A 16,789-nucleotide genomic window follows, 5' to 3' on the forward strand; every position below is an offset into this window, starting at 1 on the left:
CTTAACTCTCCGCATGAGAATTGATCAGTTTTTCTATTAAAACACTGTAAATCTTTTTATAGAAACATCCAAAAGTACAGTTTGTTTGATAGGAACATAAACAAATATACGCATTAGGGCTGTCAGAGTTAATAATGCGTTAATGCAAATTCGTTTTACGTCACTAATTTTGTAACGCATTACCGCAACTTGCAATGTTTAGGTTGTAGCGTTTTAAAGCTAGGGTGAAGATACTGGTATCATATGAAACGATAAAAACCCAATGAATCCCTTGGTACCAACCATGTTATACGTTATACTAGCTTGTCCTGAAGGAGGCTAAATAACGCTCCAAACTGTCAGGAAAAAACTAACATGGCCATTTTCAAAGGGGTCCCTTGACCTCTGACCTCAAGATATGTGAATGAAAATGGGTTCTATGGGTATCCACGAGTCTCCCCTTTACAGACATGCCCACTTTATGATAATCACAAGGAGTTTGGGGAAAGTCATAGTCAAGTCAGCACACTGACACTTTAAAGTTCGTTTTGAACAGATAAAAAATGTGCGATAAACTATGGACAATCATGCAATTAATCGCAATTCAATATTTGAATCGATTGACAGCCCTAATAGAAACAGCTTGACAGGAACATAAACAAATAAATGAATATGTATGCAATGTGGAAATAACTGATAGATATGATTTATGAATAACAATACATGTCAAAAATAAACCAACTATGGGAAAGCTATGGGAGGAAAGAAAAGAAACAATAATAAAATATAGTATATATATATATGTCATATATGTTGTATTATTTGTAGGGGTGTAAGAAAAAGTCGCAATATTATGTTTTGTTCTACTGTATCGATTCTCAAAAACGCCCACACAACATCCCACTGTTCTGATTGCACAAAAAAAGTAAACCTTTTTTTTTGACTTATTTTTTATGCATATGGTGTGTTATTTATACTATGACATTTTTCCTAAAATTACATTTTAAAAATTGCAATATATCACCTTGCTCACAGCATCGCAATATATTAAATCGTAACCCCTGTATCATGACACGTATCGTATCGCCAGATTCTTGCCAATACACAGCCCTGATTATTTGTCTACAGGACAGACAGTTCGCCCGAAGAGCCAGTGCGAGCAGCACAGAGACAGCCTGCAGAGTGGGGGCGAACAAGGCGGTCGACCCAGTATCGGAGCCTTCGTCCCTCAGTGCAACCATGACGGACGCTACCGACAACTGCAGGTGACTGATGGAATGGTAAAGTGCATGGCTGACTGATGACCTAAAGTGCTGATTTGACAACGTTTAATATTCATTGCAGTGTCACGGCTCCACTGGACATTGTTGGTGCGTGGACGATAGGGGGCAGGAGATAGCGGGAACCAGGACTCCACCTGGTACAGTGCCCAGAGGCTGTGGCAGACCGGGTAAGCTTACAGTCTCAAAGCATCAAAGAGTGATTGCTTGATGGCAACATCTGTGTTTTTAACTTTGTTAAACTTTGTTGTTTATCTCTCCAGAGGAACCAGAGCGTCCTAAATCTCGCTGTGAGCACCACAGAGACAGCGTACAGACCACCAGTCCAGAAGGGTATCCTCTACTTGGAGCCTACGTACCTCAGTGTGACACTAATGGAGAGTACATACTTTTACAGGTTCGTGTTTGAAAGGACTTGTTATCACCTCCAACTGAAAAGGTTCTTAATTTCATACAAATAAACTATAGTATTATGTTATTGATGTTATTGCTGGTATTATTTACTGCAGTGTCATGGCTCCACTGGACATTGCTGGTGTGTGGACGGTGAAGGACAGGAAAGAGCCGGAACCAGGGCACAATCTGGTACAACACCCACAGACTGTGACAAACCAGGTAAGGAACATGCATTGTTCTTAGTCCATCCCAAAATGTAGATGTTCTCTGACATGGAAATCCATTTGCTCAGATTGTACTACAGAAATACACAAATGTGATCTTGACATACTAGGGTCTTACATTAAAGGGGTACGTCAGTCACTTAGTGTTTGACTTCCATAAAGTTAGGGAACGTGTGAGAGACAGCAAAAAAGAACGGTCAAAATCGAAGCAGCAGAGACATCTTGACTTGGTATAGGTCAAGCTCCAAAAACACTGGGTCCTTCATTTCCCATAATGCAACTGGGTGGCGTCTAGGCGGATGCCTGGTAACATCCTTGTCTTTCCAACTCCACACCTTCAGTTTGTAATGCAGACTTTCTGTTATGAATTTGTGGTTTCCTAGTCCAGTGGTTCCTAAACTTTTTCACGTCAAGGACCCAAAAACCAACTAGACCACGGACCCCATTTGATAAGATTTTGTCCCAGAGTCCCCAATCTGATAGGATTTTTTTCTATTAGATGTTTTATTACAGAAAGTGTATGAAACCCATGACCAAAATAGTCCTACATTCTGTCATTGTGTTACTTATGGATGGAAATAAATGATTCCTCTTTTTACTGGGGAACCCCCTCAAGGACCCCTGGTGGTCCCTGGACCCCACTATGGGAAACTCTGTCACTATGACATCATCAGAGATATATCCTCAGACTTGACAAATCTCCTCCAGAGCCACAGAAGACGTTATACAACTGTTTTCACATGCTTAGTTGGATTAACCGTAACCAGTAAACTAAAGTTGTTGTGTAAAATCAGTGGAGGGCCCCTTTAAAAGCCAATGAGGCAAAACAAAATAGTTAAAGGCTAATAACCCCAGAATGTGTGTAAACTTTCACACCAGGATGTACCATTAGCTGCTGATGTAATCTTTGATCCAGTGTGACACATCTGGCCAGTAAATCACAAAAACGTGCTCCCATATGCAGATGACACCATCCTGGTCTGCCTCATCGTCACCAGCAAGGAGGAAGAGAAAGATAACTTCTTAACCAAACTTAGCGTTAAAAAGTAGATGGGACACCACTGTAATGGCAATTTTCATATCTGCAGTTTAACACTGTACCTTTAGATAATCTCAGGGCCTCACATGTTCAACTTCGTCACCATAGGACAGTGACCTGACATTTTAGTTCTCTGTAACTGCAAACAACAGATTGCTGAAATACTTGTTATGTCTTGTGATGCTCAGTTGTCTGCTGTGTGCTGACGCATTGATACACTTTCTATCCTTCTCTTCTTTTCTTCTTTGCACTTATCTTCATGTTATACTTTAAATGTATAAATACTGACTACTCTTTGTATTCGGGGCTCACTTGCCACAGTCCACAACAGGTGGCTGTGCTCGTGAGTCCATCTGCAGTCCATCTGCAGATGTTTTAGTTATTATTTTTTATTATCTTATATGTGTTACAGAGTACATCAGACTTGTTAAATTGATTATGCATTTTCCTTGTGCTAAAGCTATGATTGCCTCTTTGATCAAATCTACTGTTGGACAATATGTACATACACCACAGCTGGAGAAAGGCATTCCTGACCTTTTTCCACCTCCAGGGTGGACGCCACCATTTTATGATGATATTGTCTGAGTTTAATTCCTTCTTTCTCATATACTTAAATCAAAATCACATAGTATCTTCACACTTTGATTTTGTGTATTACAACGGTGCTAGTAGTAATCAGATATGTTAATTAATTAAGTGAGCATAGAATGCTCAAAGGGAGGAATGTAATGGCAATTTTCATATCTGCAGTTTAACACTGTACCTTTAGATAATCTCAGGGCCTCACATGTTCAACTTCGTCACCATAGGACAGTGACCTGACATTTTAGTTCTCTGTAACTGCAAACAACAGATTGCTGAAATACTTGTTATGTCTTGTGATGCTCTGTTGTCTGCTGTGTGCTGACGCATTGATACACTTTCTATCCTTCTCTTCTTTTCTTCTTTGCACTTATCTTCGTGTTATGCTTTAAATGTATAAATACTGACTACTCTTTGTATTCGGGGCTCACTTGCCACAGTCCACAACAGGTGGCTGTGCTCGTGAGTCCATCTGCAGTCCATCTGCAGATGTTTTAGTTATTAATGTATGCCTTTTTATTAAATTCACTCAAAGACAAGTTGTTACGTTGGTTTGTGTCTTGTTTTAACAGAAACTGCCACCACAACACTTTCCACTTTTTTAAAACCTATTTATTTAATAAACAAATTGTCTTGAAGCTTATTATTTGAACAGGATATGATGGGGTCAAAAGATGTATGCAAATGTACATACTAGAACTTGATAACCGGCATGACAACGAAATTTCAGCATTAGTACCTGATCACGTATTTGTCCAACAGCGCATTCTCTAATAATTTTGATTATCATTTAATTTTTTTCTTCCTTTATAGATGAACCAGAGCGTCCTAAAACTCACTGTGAGCACCACAGAGACGGCGTACAGACCACCAGTCCAGAGGGATATCCTATACTTGGAGCCTACGTACCTCAGTGTGACGATAACGGACAGTACGCATCGCTACAAGTCAGTGTTTGTGATTTGTTTTTGTGATATTTTTACATCAGTAATTTAACTGTAAAACGTAAAATACATGAATTCATTATGGTTACTGCTATTGTTGTTTTAGTGTCACGGTTCCACTGGACATTGTTGGTGTGTGGACGTAAGGGGGCAGGAGAGAGCAGGAACCAGAACTTCACCTGGTATGGCACCCAGAGACTGTGACAGACCAGGTGAGATTTCTTGGAAATGCTTGTCGTTGGATTTAGGCTTAGGGCTGCTGTTTTGCTGTTTTTAGCATACCAAATGGGATCTAATTTCAGGGAAATTCCCAGCTCCACATCCATATCTTACAGTGCTTCAAAAGTTCTTGTGTAAACAAATGTCGGGCTTTCCTCCCCAGACGAACCAGAGCGTCCTAAAACTCACTGTGAGCACCACAGAGACGGCGTGCAGACCACCAGTCCAGAGGGTTATCCTATAGTTGGAGCCTATGTACCTCAGTGTGACACTAACGGACAGTACACACCACTGCAGGTCAGCATCTAATGAGTGAATGGCTATTCAACCGACAGATGTTGTTTTTTAATTTCATTTAATTTAACATAAAACAAATCTGACTGCATGTAATTAACAAAAAGTATATTTTCAGTGTCACGGCTCTACTGGACATTGTTGGTGTGTGGATAGTCGGGGACAGGAGAGAACAAGAACCAGGACATCACCTGGTGCACCGCCAACAGACTGTGACAAACCAGGTGAGAAAGAAACATCTAGATGAATAGACAGAGCTCTCCCTCTATTCAGCTTCCTATCAGTGCTTCAAACTTGTTATGTGCAGTAACAGGACCAGTGTCAGCAGGTGTATTATGTCACGGCTCTCCAAGGCTTTCTCGCTAAACATTGACCTGTGAACCCACTAATTCCTCAGCTCAACGACAAGTCGAACAGACAGCACGTTTATGTGAGTGTATGTCTAACCTTGTAAGTGGTTCACTATTGAGGTCATTGGGTCACAGCCTTGGAATGCCTGGAAAAACAGGTGATATCACTGCGAGACTGTGTGTGTGGTGGGAAGTTGAACGTAAAAGACGGCTAGGTATAACAGTAAGATGAAGCTAAAAAAGTATGAGGAAAAAATTACATTTACAATATATATATGTTATTTAACTAAAAGCTGACACAGGTCTATACCGACCTTCAGCTCTGTTGAACTCTGAGTTGTGAGTGCGAAAATAAACATAAAATAAAAATAAAATGTGCCCTCTAAAGTACATTTGTAGGTCTTTACACAAACACATCCAGCATTAACCTAAAGTAGTAGCCTCTGCAGTAAAGGATGATGTAATTATGATAATGACATTTAAGTTTTATGGTAGACTGCAATTAGTGTTTATGATAACTGATTACTGACTGCACTCCATATCTTAATAATAAGTATTATATATATAGGTAAGTAGTAGGGCTGGGCAATATGGCTTAAAGATAATATATTTATATTTTTCTATTATACATGCTCTAAAAGAATATGCATATGATCCTGCTATTGTCCATCTTTATCTCCCCAGATGAACCAGAGCGTCCTAAAACTCACTGTGAGCACCACAGAGACGGCGTACAGACCACCAGTCCAGAGGGATATCCTCTACTTGGAGCCTACGTACCTCAGTGTGACGATAACGGACAGTACATATCATTGCAGGTAAGCATCTGGTGACAGATTTTATTTATTAATGTCATGCAACTTTGAGTAATATGGAGAAATATAACTATAATGTTGATATCGATCATTATTGCTTCAGTGTCACGGATCCACTGGTCATTGTTGGTGTGTGGACGGTAGGGGACAGGAGAGAGCAGGAACCAGGACTCCGCCTAGTACACCACCTACAGACTGTGACAAACCAGGTAAGGGAAAGTTTTATTGCTTACATGTCGGCTACTAGCTCTGAAGAATATCATCACTAAGGTATTTGTACTCCGGTGTGACTATTTATTTACTATTATTTAATCTGAAATCCTCATGTGAACCAGAGCGTCCTAAAACCTACTGTGAGCAGCACAGAGACAGTGTCCAGACCACCAGTGCAGAGGGATATCCTATACCTGGAGTGTTCGTACCACAGTGTGATTCAAATGGACAGTACACGTCTCAACAGGTAAGATCTGGTTTTAATGGATAAAGACATAACGTCTTTGCTCTGTCATAAGGTGTATTATGTGTAATAATGGTTTGTTATTCTTGTATATTTCAGTGTCACGGTTCCTCTGGACATTGTTGGTGTGTGGACAGTAGGGGACAGGAGAGAGCAGGAACCAGGACGTCACCTGGCACGTCACCTGTAGACTGTGACAAACCAGGTGAGTGCTGTTTCTAGCTGCTAAAGTCTTGTTGCATAGACACATTCAAGTATTATGTGAAACCAAAATGAAGCGGATGAATAATGATAATCTATGGTGGGTAAAATCAGTTGTGCAACTTTCAGAGCATGCTTTAGGGACTTAAGAGGATACTTTAGGAGCCCAGTCAGATGGGATTATTCAGTAGCACATGCAGGGATATGACTAGATCTTGAACAAGCTAGTAGCAGCAGTAGCTGGAAGATTTTGAGTTGTCCCAATAGAGCCGAATGAGAGGAAGAGTAGTGGGCTCAGGACTGAGCCATGTGGGATCCCAGTGCAGAAGATGTGTGGTAAAAATAGGGATGTTCCTTACTACTAATTTCGCTGATGTTTAAACGGAAGTTTAAAGGGACTGAGGAAAGAGAGAGTCCATCAGCAAAAGCAAAAAAATGAGGTTGTATAATCTTAAAAACGGTTATTTGGACTTTATTTGGGCTATTACTCTGTGAAAGATATTGATGTGTTGAATTGGTATTTTCTACATATTGTACTTTAGAAAGAACAGAAAGTCTATGAGAAAACATAATATCTTACCTCTGTTTTGCTAGTAACACCAATTTTTCCTGATGACTTGTGAAAATGCATCAATCTTTGTTATCTTTGTTATCCAGATGAACCAGAGCGTCCTAAAACTCACTGTGAGCACCACAGAGACGGTGTACAGACCACCAGTCCAGAGGGATATCCTATAGTTGGAGCCCATGTACCTCAGTGTGATGCAGTAGGACAGTACATATCCCTTCAGGTAAACATCTTGTGACATTGTGTGGATTAACAAGAATAGAATTGTAGACATAATACCTAATGATCTTCCATTATTGCTTCAGTGCCACGGCTCCACTGGACATTGTTGGTGTGTGGACAGTAGGGGGCAGGAGAGAGCAGGAACCAGGACACTTCCTGGTACACAACCCAAAGACTGTGACAAACCAGGTGAGACTGCTAATTCTAGCTGCCGTTGGAGTGACTTTCATATTGATCCAAACTCTCTGGTTGGATATGTGCGTCAGGTTGTACCATCTGAACTAAGACGCAAGAGGCCAGAGGGAAGGTGCAGGATGATAACACATCATTTCTGCATTCTAGATGAGTTGTAGGGGTTAAGCATAGCTAAGGGGGGTCTATAATTGTACTGAGTAGAGTCAGATGTTGTACAGTGTAGACCTACAGAACGAGAAAATGGCCGTAATGAATGCCACGTATTCAGGGTACATCAGGGATTGTACAAAGACTGCAGTCTGTGCAGGAGTCATCATGATACCATCAAAGAGGACGGGGAGGCCTTTCAGAGATCAGATGGCTGATGAGATAGTCATCAGCATAGTGGGACCATACACTGGATGTAAGACGTGGACGTAGTCACCGTGATGTCACCCATTGGTTTGTGGACTGCTGTTTTGAAGCCTCAAGTTCGGCATTTTGTCCGTCTTCATCTTGTTTTTTGGCCGTCACCATCTTGGTTTTTGCCCCGTCGCCATACCCTGCTTTATGGTCTATTTGACTCTAAATGGGACCATAATTTACTAAATGAACATCATGCTGTATTGAAGAAGACTTGAAACTAGCGATTGAGACCATAAACTCATGTTTACAATGTTTACTGAGGTAATAAATCAAGTGAGAAGTAGGCTCATTTTCTCATAGACTTCTATACAATCAGACTTCTTTTTGCAACCAGAGGAGTTGCCCCCTGCTGGCTATTAGAAAGAATGCAAGTTCAAGGCACTTCAGGATTGGCTTCAATTCTCTGACCTGGAGGTAGCCCACTGGGTGGGTCAGGAGGTCTGTGAAACATTACCAACATGATGACTCAGTAACACATAAGTCACCAGGGCTGTTTCGGATTTTAGGTGACATTGCCGAGACCTGCGACTTGAGATTTGCTAGAAACAATTTATGTGTTACTTAATAACTTTTGTAAATGTTTTCCAGATGAACCAGAGCGTCCTAAAACTCACTGTGAACACCACAGACAAAGAGCTCAGGCTACCAGTAAAGACGGATATCCTGTAGTTGGAGCTTATGTGCCCCAATGTGACGCTGAAGGACAGTACCTAACACTGCAGGTTAGCATCGATTAACACACCTGTTTAACCACCTTTTACCGTGGTTTAATAATACCTAAATCATTTTTCATTAATGTGTTAGTGCCACGGTTCCTCTGGACATTGTTGGTGTGTGGACAGTAGGGGACAAGAGAGAACAGGAACCAGGACTCCACCTGGTACACAACCCAAAGACTGTGACAAACCAGGTGAGCCCAAAAAAACCTTAGGCTATGTTTCATATATGAGTGATATAACGTGGTTATTTTAACATCTCAACTAAGAAGCAGGAGGTCAGAGTGAAGAAGTTATATACGCAAACATTCTGCAGCATTCTAGATGACTCGTACAGGCTGGCAAGAATCCTTTACGTGGCCAGACACAAGTATTTATAGTATATTGTTTATACAGGACATGAAAAGAGCTTGAACAAGCCAAATGTAGAACAATATATGTCCATGAAATATGCCAGATGGTTGTCAGGGATCATCGAGACATCTTGAGGTTGTTGATAAAAGTAGAGTATCATCTGCATAGCGTCGGAGGACCGGATAGGGATTGACAGCAAAGAGGGCAGTCTTGACAGTCAGGAGACATATGAAAGATGTTCATTAAATCATGATGACTAATGACTTCTATAGTTGCCAAGAGCCCTTGTGTGTTTCAAAATAACTTATGTAGATCTTTCCATTTTTTCCAGATGAACCAGAGCGTCCTAAAACTCACTGTGAACTCCACAGAGAAAGAGCTCAGGCTACCAGTCAAGACGGATATCCTATAGTTGGAGCTTATGTGCCCCAATGCGACGCTGAAGGACAGTACCTACCACTGCAGGTTAGCATCGAGTAACACACCTGTCTAACCGTATTTTACCGTGGCTTAATGATACCTAAATAATCTTTCAATATTGTGTTAGTGCCACGGTTCCTCTGGACATTGCTGGTGTGTGGACAGTAGGGGACAAGAGAGAACAGGAAGCAGGACTCCACCTGGTACACAACCCAAAGACTGTGACAAACCAGGTGAGCCCAAAAACACCATAGGCCATGTTTTTTAATAGTCTGTTTATTGTCAATACTGTATATACTGCTCCTATTTTTATACTTCCTTCTATTTAAATGGTTCATATTTTCTTACACTTTGTTTAGCTCTTTTTTTACTGTGTTAGCTGATGCATCTTGTTTCTGCACTATCCCCTTTGCTGCTGTACACTGCAAACTTCCCCACTGTGGGACTAATAAAGGAATATCTTATCTTATCTTATCTTATCTTCATATATGAGTGTTACAGTGGATATAACAAGGTTGTTTTAACATCTCAGCTAAGAAGCAGGAGATCAGAGTGAAGCAGACACAAACGTTCTGCAGCATTCTGGATGACTTGTACAGGCTGGCAAGAATCCTTTACGAGGCCAGCCAGAAGTATTTATAGTTTATACAGGACATGAGAAGAGCTTGAACGAGCCAAATGTTGTAGATTGCAGACCCACAGAACAAGAAATGTCCATGATGCATGCCAGATGGTTGTCAGTGATTGTACTAAAATAACAGTCTGTGCAGGAGTCAATATTGTTTTAATGATAGAGGTGTTTCAGAGGTCAGGATTAGTTAAGTTATTGCACACCAGAAAGTCTTACAGACAGGTGCATCGAATTAAAAACTTGAATACAAGCGATTGATAGAATGTAGGATTCTGAACGAAACATTGTAAATAAAGTGAATACAAGTGTTTGAATGCACAGTCAGAGGTCAGGATTACCAGGAAAAAATATAGTTTGATGTCGTTTTCTAAGTTAAGGTGATGAGTAGACAGCTTGAGGTTGCGAATAAAAGTAGAATATCATCTGCATAGAGTCCGGATAGGGATTGACAGCAAAGAGGGTAGTCTTGACAGTCAGGAGACATATGAAAGATGTTCATTGAATCATAATGATTAATGACTTCTATAGTTGCCAAGAGCGCTTGTTTGTTTCTTAATAACTGATGTAGATTTGTTAATTTTCTCCAGATGAACCGGAGCGTCCTAAAACTCACTGTGAGCACCACAGAGCCAGTGTACAGACCACCAGTCCAGAGGGATACCCTATAGTTGGAGCCTATGTACCTCAGTGTGATGCAGTAGGACAGTACACATCTCAACAGGTAAACTGTGATTTATCTATGTGTGTGTTTCACTTGTTTTTTGTTCTTCTTCTCATTATGGATAATATTCTTTTTAATTCTTATGTATTTCAGTGCCACGGTTCCACTGGACGTTGTTGGTGTGTGGACAGTAGAGGACAGGAGAGAGCAGGAACCAGGACTCCACCTGGTACACCACATGTAGACTGTGACAGAACAGGTGAGACTGTTATCACTGCTTGAGACACTTTCACAAATGTTTGTGCATCCAAGCGAAATACAATTCGGATTAAAAGAATAGTTTGACATTTTGGCAAAAATGTTGGCAAAATTAGTTTTAATGCCACTAATTTCTTCAACGCTTTTTTATGTTACAGCTGGCTCCGTTTAAAGCTTGAGTGAAGTTACTGGTATCATAATAAACTAGAAAAATCAAAGGAATCCTTTGGTACCAACCATTTCATACTAGTTTATAGGGAAAGAGGATAAATAGCGCTCCAAACTTGTGCTAAATGTTGGCGAGGAAAAACTGGCATGGCCATTTTCAAAGGGTTCCCTTGACCTCTGACTTCAAGATATGTGAATGAAAATGGGTTCTATGGGTACCCACGAGTCTCCCCTTTACAGACATGTCCACTTTATGATAATCACATGCAGTTTGGGGGCAAGTCCTAGTCAAGTCAGCACACTGACACACTGACAGCTGTTGTTGCCTGTTGGGCTGCAGTTTGCCATGTTATGATTTGAGCATATTTTGTATGCTAAATGCAGTACCTGTGAGGGTTTCTGGATAATATCTGTCATTGTTTTGTGTTGTTAATTGATTTCCAATAATAAATATATACATACATTTTCATAAAGCAGCATATTTGCTCACTCCCATGTTGATAGGAGTATTAAATATTTAACAAATCTCCCTTTAAGGAACATTTTGAACAGATAAAAAATTTAAAAATGTGTCTACTAACAAGTAATGTCCTTGTGGTAATTAACAATTTAAACTGAAAAACATCACTTTATTTTTTTTCCCTTCTCTCTCTCTCTCTCTCTCTCTCTCTCTCTCTCTCTCTCTCTCTCTCTCTCTCTCTCTCTCTCTGTGACCCTGTGATCCTCTCTCACCCTCTCACTCACCCTCTAATGTACACACAGAGGCCGCTCTATAAATTCAGTTCTTGCTATAAATTCCATCCAAACATTTCAAGTGGTCATTTCGTGGTAAGATGAGCAGTCGGCCGTTGCCAGGCGACCAAACCAATAGTGGACGGGCTGCCTGACCAGCTGAGTGACTAAACAGTGTTACAACCCGCCCTGCAGATGCTGCACAGACAGAAACACATGCTCGTAGACTTGTAACTTATCTGAACTTTGTTTCATTAGACCTGGAAGCTGCACAGTACAGCCACAGTCAAGGGCATTTCCTGCTTATTTTAAGTTTTTAATTCATATCCTCTGCTCCAAATCAGATGTTAAGACAAAAAACTTAAATTGTTTGCGTGGATGGAACCCCATAATTTGATAATTTCAGTTCTTGAATTATATTTGACGCAAGCATCAAACACCGACATTAAACTCTCAAATTTGTGTGCCCGCATGCAGCTCATTGCCAACACAGTAAGTCAGCCTGGGGATTGAAATATCATTGATTTAGTGGACAGTCCACATGCTGTCGATTTCTGGGAAGGACGTCATGAACCACTAAACCCAGTTGGTCATGTGGTTAAAACAGTAAATAGAAGTAAAACCAAGTGATTCATGAGACTGGGTTACAGCGTGCTAACCGCTACTACAATAAATCCTGCTGGAAAAACTTAGCGAGACATCAGTCTAAGTGTTTAGTCACTCTTAACCTCTCTGATCTCTCACTATAGAGCTATCCTCTTCTCACCCTCCTTTCTAATATTATCCTAATCTCCTTCTTAGAAATGTTCAGCGAGTGAGAGAGAGGCCAGAATAAACATTAGTGGAAGCCTAAAGTGGTTTCAGGTTTAGTTTTAAAGCTCTCCCATAAAGTGAGTTATTAAAGAGATTTTACAAGGTAAACAATATTGACAAAAGCAAGATGTGTGTGTGCCTCTTTAAACACAGGGCCTCTCCACACCATTAATCAAGCGCACCGCCTATCACTGGAATATAAACTGGAGCTAGAAAAACACCCTGAGAATATGATTAAATAATGATAAATAAAACAGAATGGGATCTGAATTGTAATTTTTACAGCCATGTAGCATTATATTCAACTTTAAAGAGCATCTATTGTGCATTTTTCCCTTTCCTTTAGTGTGTCATGTAGTTTTTTGTGCACGTAAAAGTTCTGCAAATCTACAAAGTCCACACCAAAGGGAGTTCCTCTCTCCCCCACAGAAACACTGCTCCTGAACTGCCTGAAACGCCTCGCTTGACAGCCCGCCTTTTCTTCCGTAACGTGGTGATGTCACCAAGTAACACATTTGCATGATACCTGCCTAGCGGCTAGTTTAGAACGTCCTTAAACAAAGCTAGTTAGTCCGAAGAGTTTGGTTCGGTTGACAATCACAACCCCAAACACAAGTATGCACCTGAAAATAAGCATAATAGGTCCTCTTTAAAGCGTTGGGTTTGTTTGACTTGTGTCCCCCACAGTCCCCGTGGCTCCAACCCAGCGTCCTGAGAGTGTGTGCGAGCGATGGAGGGCCAGTCTGATCGAGCACTACGGTGGGACACCAGAGCCACAACAATACGTGCCTCAGTGCGAGGAAGATGGACTATTCAGGTACATGCCACACACAAAAAAACAGTTGAAATTGTTTTTTAATGACAAATGACTTGAGAAAGGGAATTGTCTCTCTCAGTCCGGTCCAGTGTTATGGTGAGACCACTTACTGCTGGTGTGTGGACCAGGACGGGCGGGAGGTTCCTGGTACCCGATCGAATGATGTCGTCAAACCTGCATGTAAGTATCTTTTCACCTGTACGACATGTCGTGATCAAAATGACATTGAATGTTTTTTTTTAACCCGTCCAATCCTGTCCCAGGCCTTCCCTCAGTGGCCCCGCCCACCGTGCGCCCATTGCCCCGCCCAGATGTGACCCCTCCGCCAAACACTGACATCACACTACTGTACGCTCAGGGACAGAAGATAGGAGCGCTGCCTCTCAACGGGACCAGACTAGATGGAGCCCGGTCCAAAACACTACTGACTCTACATGTAAGAGATGAATGGATACACACACGCTTCCATACATACATTTTTACTTATTATGTGTATGCTTATGTTCATGTGTGTGTGTGTCCAGGGTTCCATAGTTGTCGGTATAGCCCATGACTGCAAAGAGAACCAAGTCTATTGGACAGATTTGTCTGCGAGAACAATCAACAGAGCTTCGATGGCGGCTGGTGCCGAGCCAGAGATCCTCATTAACACAAGTAAGAACTCACACTTCTTCACACACTCCTTCATTTTCTATTATAAATGTATATTTTTAAATGATCTCAAAACTCTCTATGTGGTGTCCCTGCTTTATGTAGATCTGGTCAGTCCGGAGGGTTTGGCGGTGGACGTCAAGCGTAGGTTGATGTTCTGGGTCGACTCGAACCCTGACTTGATCGAAAGCGCCAACCTGGACGGCAGCGGGAGGCGGACGCTGTTTGACACAGACTTGGTCAACCCTCGAGCCATCATTGTGGTCTCCTCCACCGGGTAAACACCCTCCGTCCATCTACCAGTTTGTCTTTTTGTCTTTCTGTCTTCTGGCATCCACAAACTTGAGCCATTCAACTTAAAAAACCTGCCACTTCTAAAGCCTTGGAACAGTTCAAAGGGATAGTTCGGGTGTTTTGAAGTGGGGTTGTATGAGCTACTTATCCATAGTCAGTGTATTACCTACAGTAGATGGCGGTCGGCAACACAGGAGTTACCAGCACGGGAGCAAAACAATGTACTACTGTGGACGGGGGCGGTAGCAAAACACATTATAGATACCTTAAAAAATCAGTTTAAGAGTACGCTATATTTATGATACTTTCGCCGGTTTTCCTTGCTGTGATTCAGCTATACAGTCTATGTTTCTGACGGAGAACTGAAGCTGTTATATGCCAGAAGCTGTGAAAATATTGCGTACACTTAAACTGATATTGATTCTTTTTAGGCGTCTAAAATCTGTTTTGCTTCCGGCCCCGTCCACATCAGTACATTGCTTTGTTCCCGTGCTGGTACTCCTGTCTGTTTCCCGTCATCTACTGTAGGTAATACACTGACTATGGATACGTACCTCATACACTTCAAAACACCCAAACTATCCCTTTAACATGTACAAATCTCTTCCCTGAGCAAGAAACAAACGCCCACACACGCTCTCTCATCGCGGTCAAGTGTAACATCCTGGAGGTGCTCCACTGAGGCAGAATGAGACGCTGTATACAGAGAGGTTTAATATCAGGAGAGGGCACACATGGTTTCCAGTCCATTACTATGACAAACACATTGAAGTCCTCAGACAGGCGATGAGTCAACAAGGCCTGCGTCTAATTCATTAGTACAGCAGATTATATTTAAAGCCATTTTGCAGACAGGATTCTTGTTGAGTCTGGTCACTAAACATGACTTCATCGGGATGATATCGCAAGGGGAATTGATGGGGTTTGGGTGGAGCGTCCCTTTTGGTAACGTCTGTTTGATAATTCTGGCTTTTTCTGACAGCGTTGCACCAAAACTGTGCCAAAAAAACTGTACCGATGCTATTAATCCTGGACACATGCAATGAAAGCACGAGCCCGTTGTCGGTCAGCTCTCCAGGAACAACATCTGCTTTTCATCATTGCAGCTAATCGCATAATCAACATGTGTGTGTGTTTGTGTGTATTAATGCGGTCGATACGAGTGATTAAACGTAGCAGCAATAACCCAAATCATAAAATGTGTGTTTCACAATATTGGTTTTTGACAGTTTATTTTCTGACTGAATGCCAAGTATGTGTGTGTGTGTGTGTTCTGACAAACAGCCAAGTCCTAAAGGTAATTACTGCTTCACACGGGTACACTTATGATGAAGCATGTGCTCTGTGATTCCTGAGCCTGCACATGTTGCCCTCACACACACATAACCACACACAGCGAAGGCCGTGCACACACACGTTATAAAAGCATGCGTATGAATGTCTCAACATCTGCTCAGCCATACCTTCATCAAATTAATTAACGTACAGACTCACACACACATGGCGTGTGTGTGAGCTGATTGCTCATGTGGTGTGTATTACCTGTAGTTCCCAGCGGACTGCCCCCACATGTACAACATCATCTACAGCGTGGCGTCATAAGCGGCCCACACACACACTCTGCCTGAAGCTCTGCTGTCATCCTGCTGTTACAAAAATATGATTTGATTCATTGCAGAATGACAAATATGGAGGTATTTGAAATAGAGAAATGTGTTATTTGCGTCAGCCCGTGTGGTCCAAATCTTCTGACGTATACAGATGAAACACTGGGAGAGCTGGGGGTCAAAGGTCGCACGTTGCTCAGAGTAACCTGACCGTGACCTCATCAGCATGAGGCAGCTGGTCCCCTGAGCCCCGTGCCCTTGTACCTTTAGATACCCGCTCTTCTGTGTGTGTGCTTTTCCTCTTGTCTCTTTATATTAGCCAGATCGCAGCGCTCAGTACCAAAACAAGTCCATGCAAAAACACACAGCTGCAACAAATAGTTTTACTCGTCCACTTTAAAGGTGCTATTGATAACATTCAGTCGCTAGATGTAGCATTCTCCCTCCCCCGTTCAATTGCATTTACTTCACAACAAGTTGTTGCCAGACACCGT

General features: G+C 41.7%; 1 protein-coding gene across 3 annotated transcripts in view; it reads left to right on the forward strand.

The window, feature by feature from the left end:
* Positions 1–16,789, forward strand: part of nid2a (nidogen 2a (osteonidogen)) — a 45,324-nt gene that overhangs the window by 25,504 nt on the left and 3,031 nt on the right. For 2 of the 3 annotated variants that reach the window (XM_074626514.1, XM_074626513.1), the window contains exons 18-42: positions 1,108–1,244; positions 1,324–1,429; positions 1,523–1,656; positions 1,769–1,874; positions 4,317–4,450; positions 4,554–4,659; positions 4,830–4,963; positions 5,079–5,184; positions 5,995–6,128; positions 6,229–6,334; positions 6,461–6,585; positions 6,682–6,787; positions 7,441–7,574; positions 7,657–7,762; positions 8,762–8,895; positions 8,978–9,083; positions 9,575–9,708; positions 9,791–9,896; positions 10,882–11,015; positions 11,109–11,214; positions 13,614–13,743; positions 13,823–13,923; positions 14,007–14,179; positions 14,268–14,397; positions 14,500–14,671. In XM_074626514.1, the coding sequence (XP_074482615.1) occupies positions 1,108–1,244; positions 1,324–1,429; positions 1,523–1,656; positions 1,769–1,874; positions 4,317–4,450; positions 4,554–4,659; positions 4,830–4,963; positions 5,079–5,184; positions 5,995–6,128; positions 6,229–6,334; positions 6,461–6,585; positions 6,682–6,787; positions 7,441–7,574; positions 7,657–7,762; positions 8,762–8,895; positions 8,978–9,083; positions 9,575–9,708; positions 9,791–9,896; positions 10,882–11,015; positions 11,109–11,214; positions 13,614–13,743; positions 13,823–13,923; positions 14,007–14,179; positions 14,268–14,397; positions 14,500–14,671 (3,100 nt within the window). The remainder of the gene's footprint in view (positions 1–1,107; positions 1,245–1,323; positions 1,430–1,522; positions 1,657–1,768; positions 1,875–4,316; positions 4,451–4,553; positions 4,660–4,829; positions 4,964–5,078; positions 5,185–5,994; positions 6,129–6,228; positions 6,335–6,460; positions 6,586–6,681; positions 6,788–7,440; positions 7,575–7,656; positions 7,763–8,761; positions 8,896–8,977; positions 9,084–9,574; positions 9,709–9,790; positions 9,897–10,881; positions 11,016–11,108; positions 11,215–13,613; positions 13,744–13,822; positions 13,924–14,006; positions 14,180–14,267; positions 14,398–14,499; positions 14,672–16,789) is intronic. The other variant, XM_074626515.1, reaches the window with a different exon arrangement.

The sequence above is a fragment of the Sebastes fasciatus genome, chromosome 24, assembly GCF_043250625.1.
Source record: "Sebastes fasciatus isolate fSebFas1 chromosome 24, fSebFas1.pri, whole genome shotgun sequence".
NCBI lineage: Eukaryota > Metazoa > Chordata > Actinopteri > Perciformes > Sebastidae > Sebastes > Sebastes fasciatus.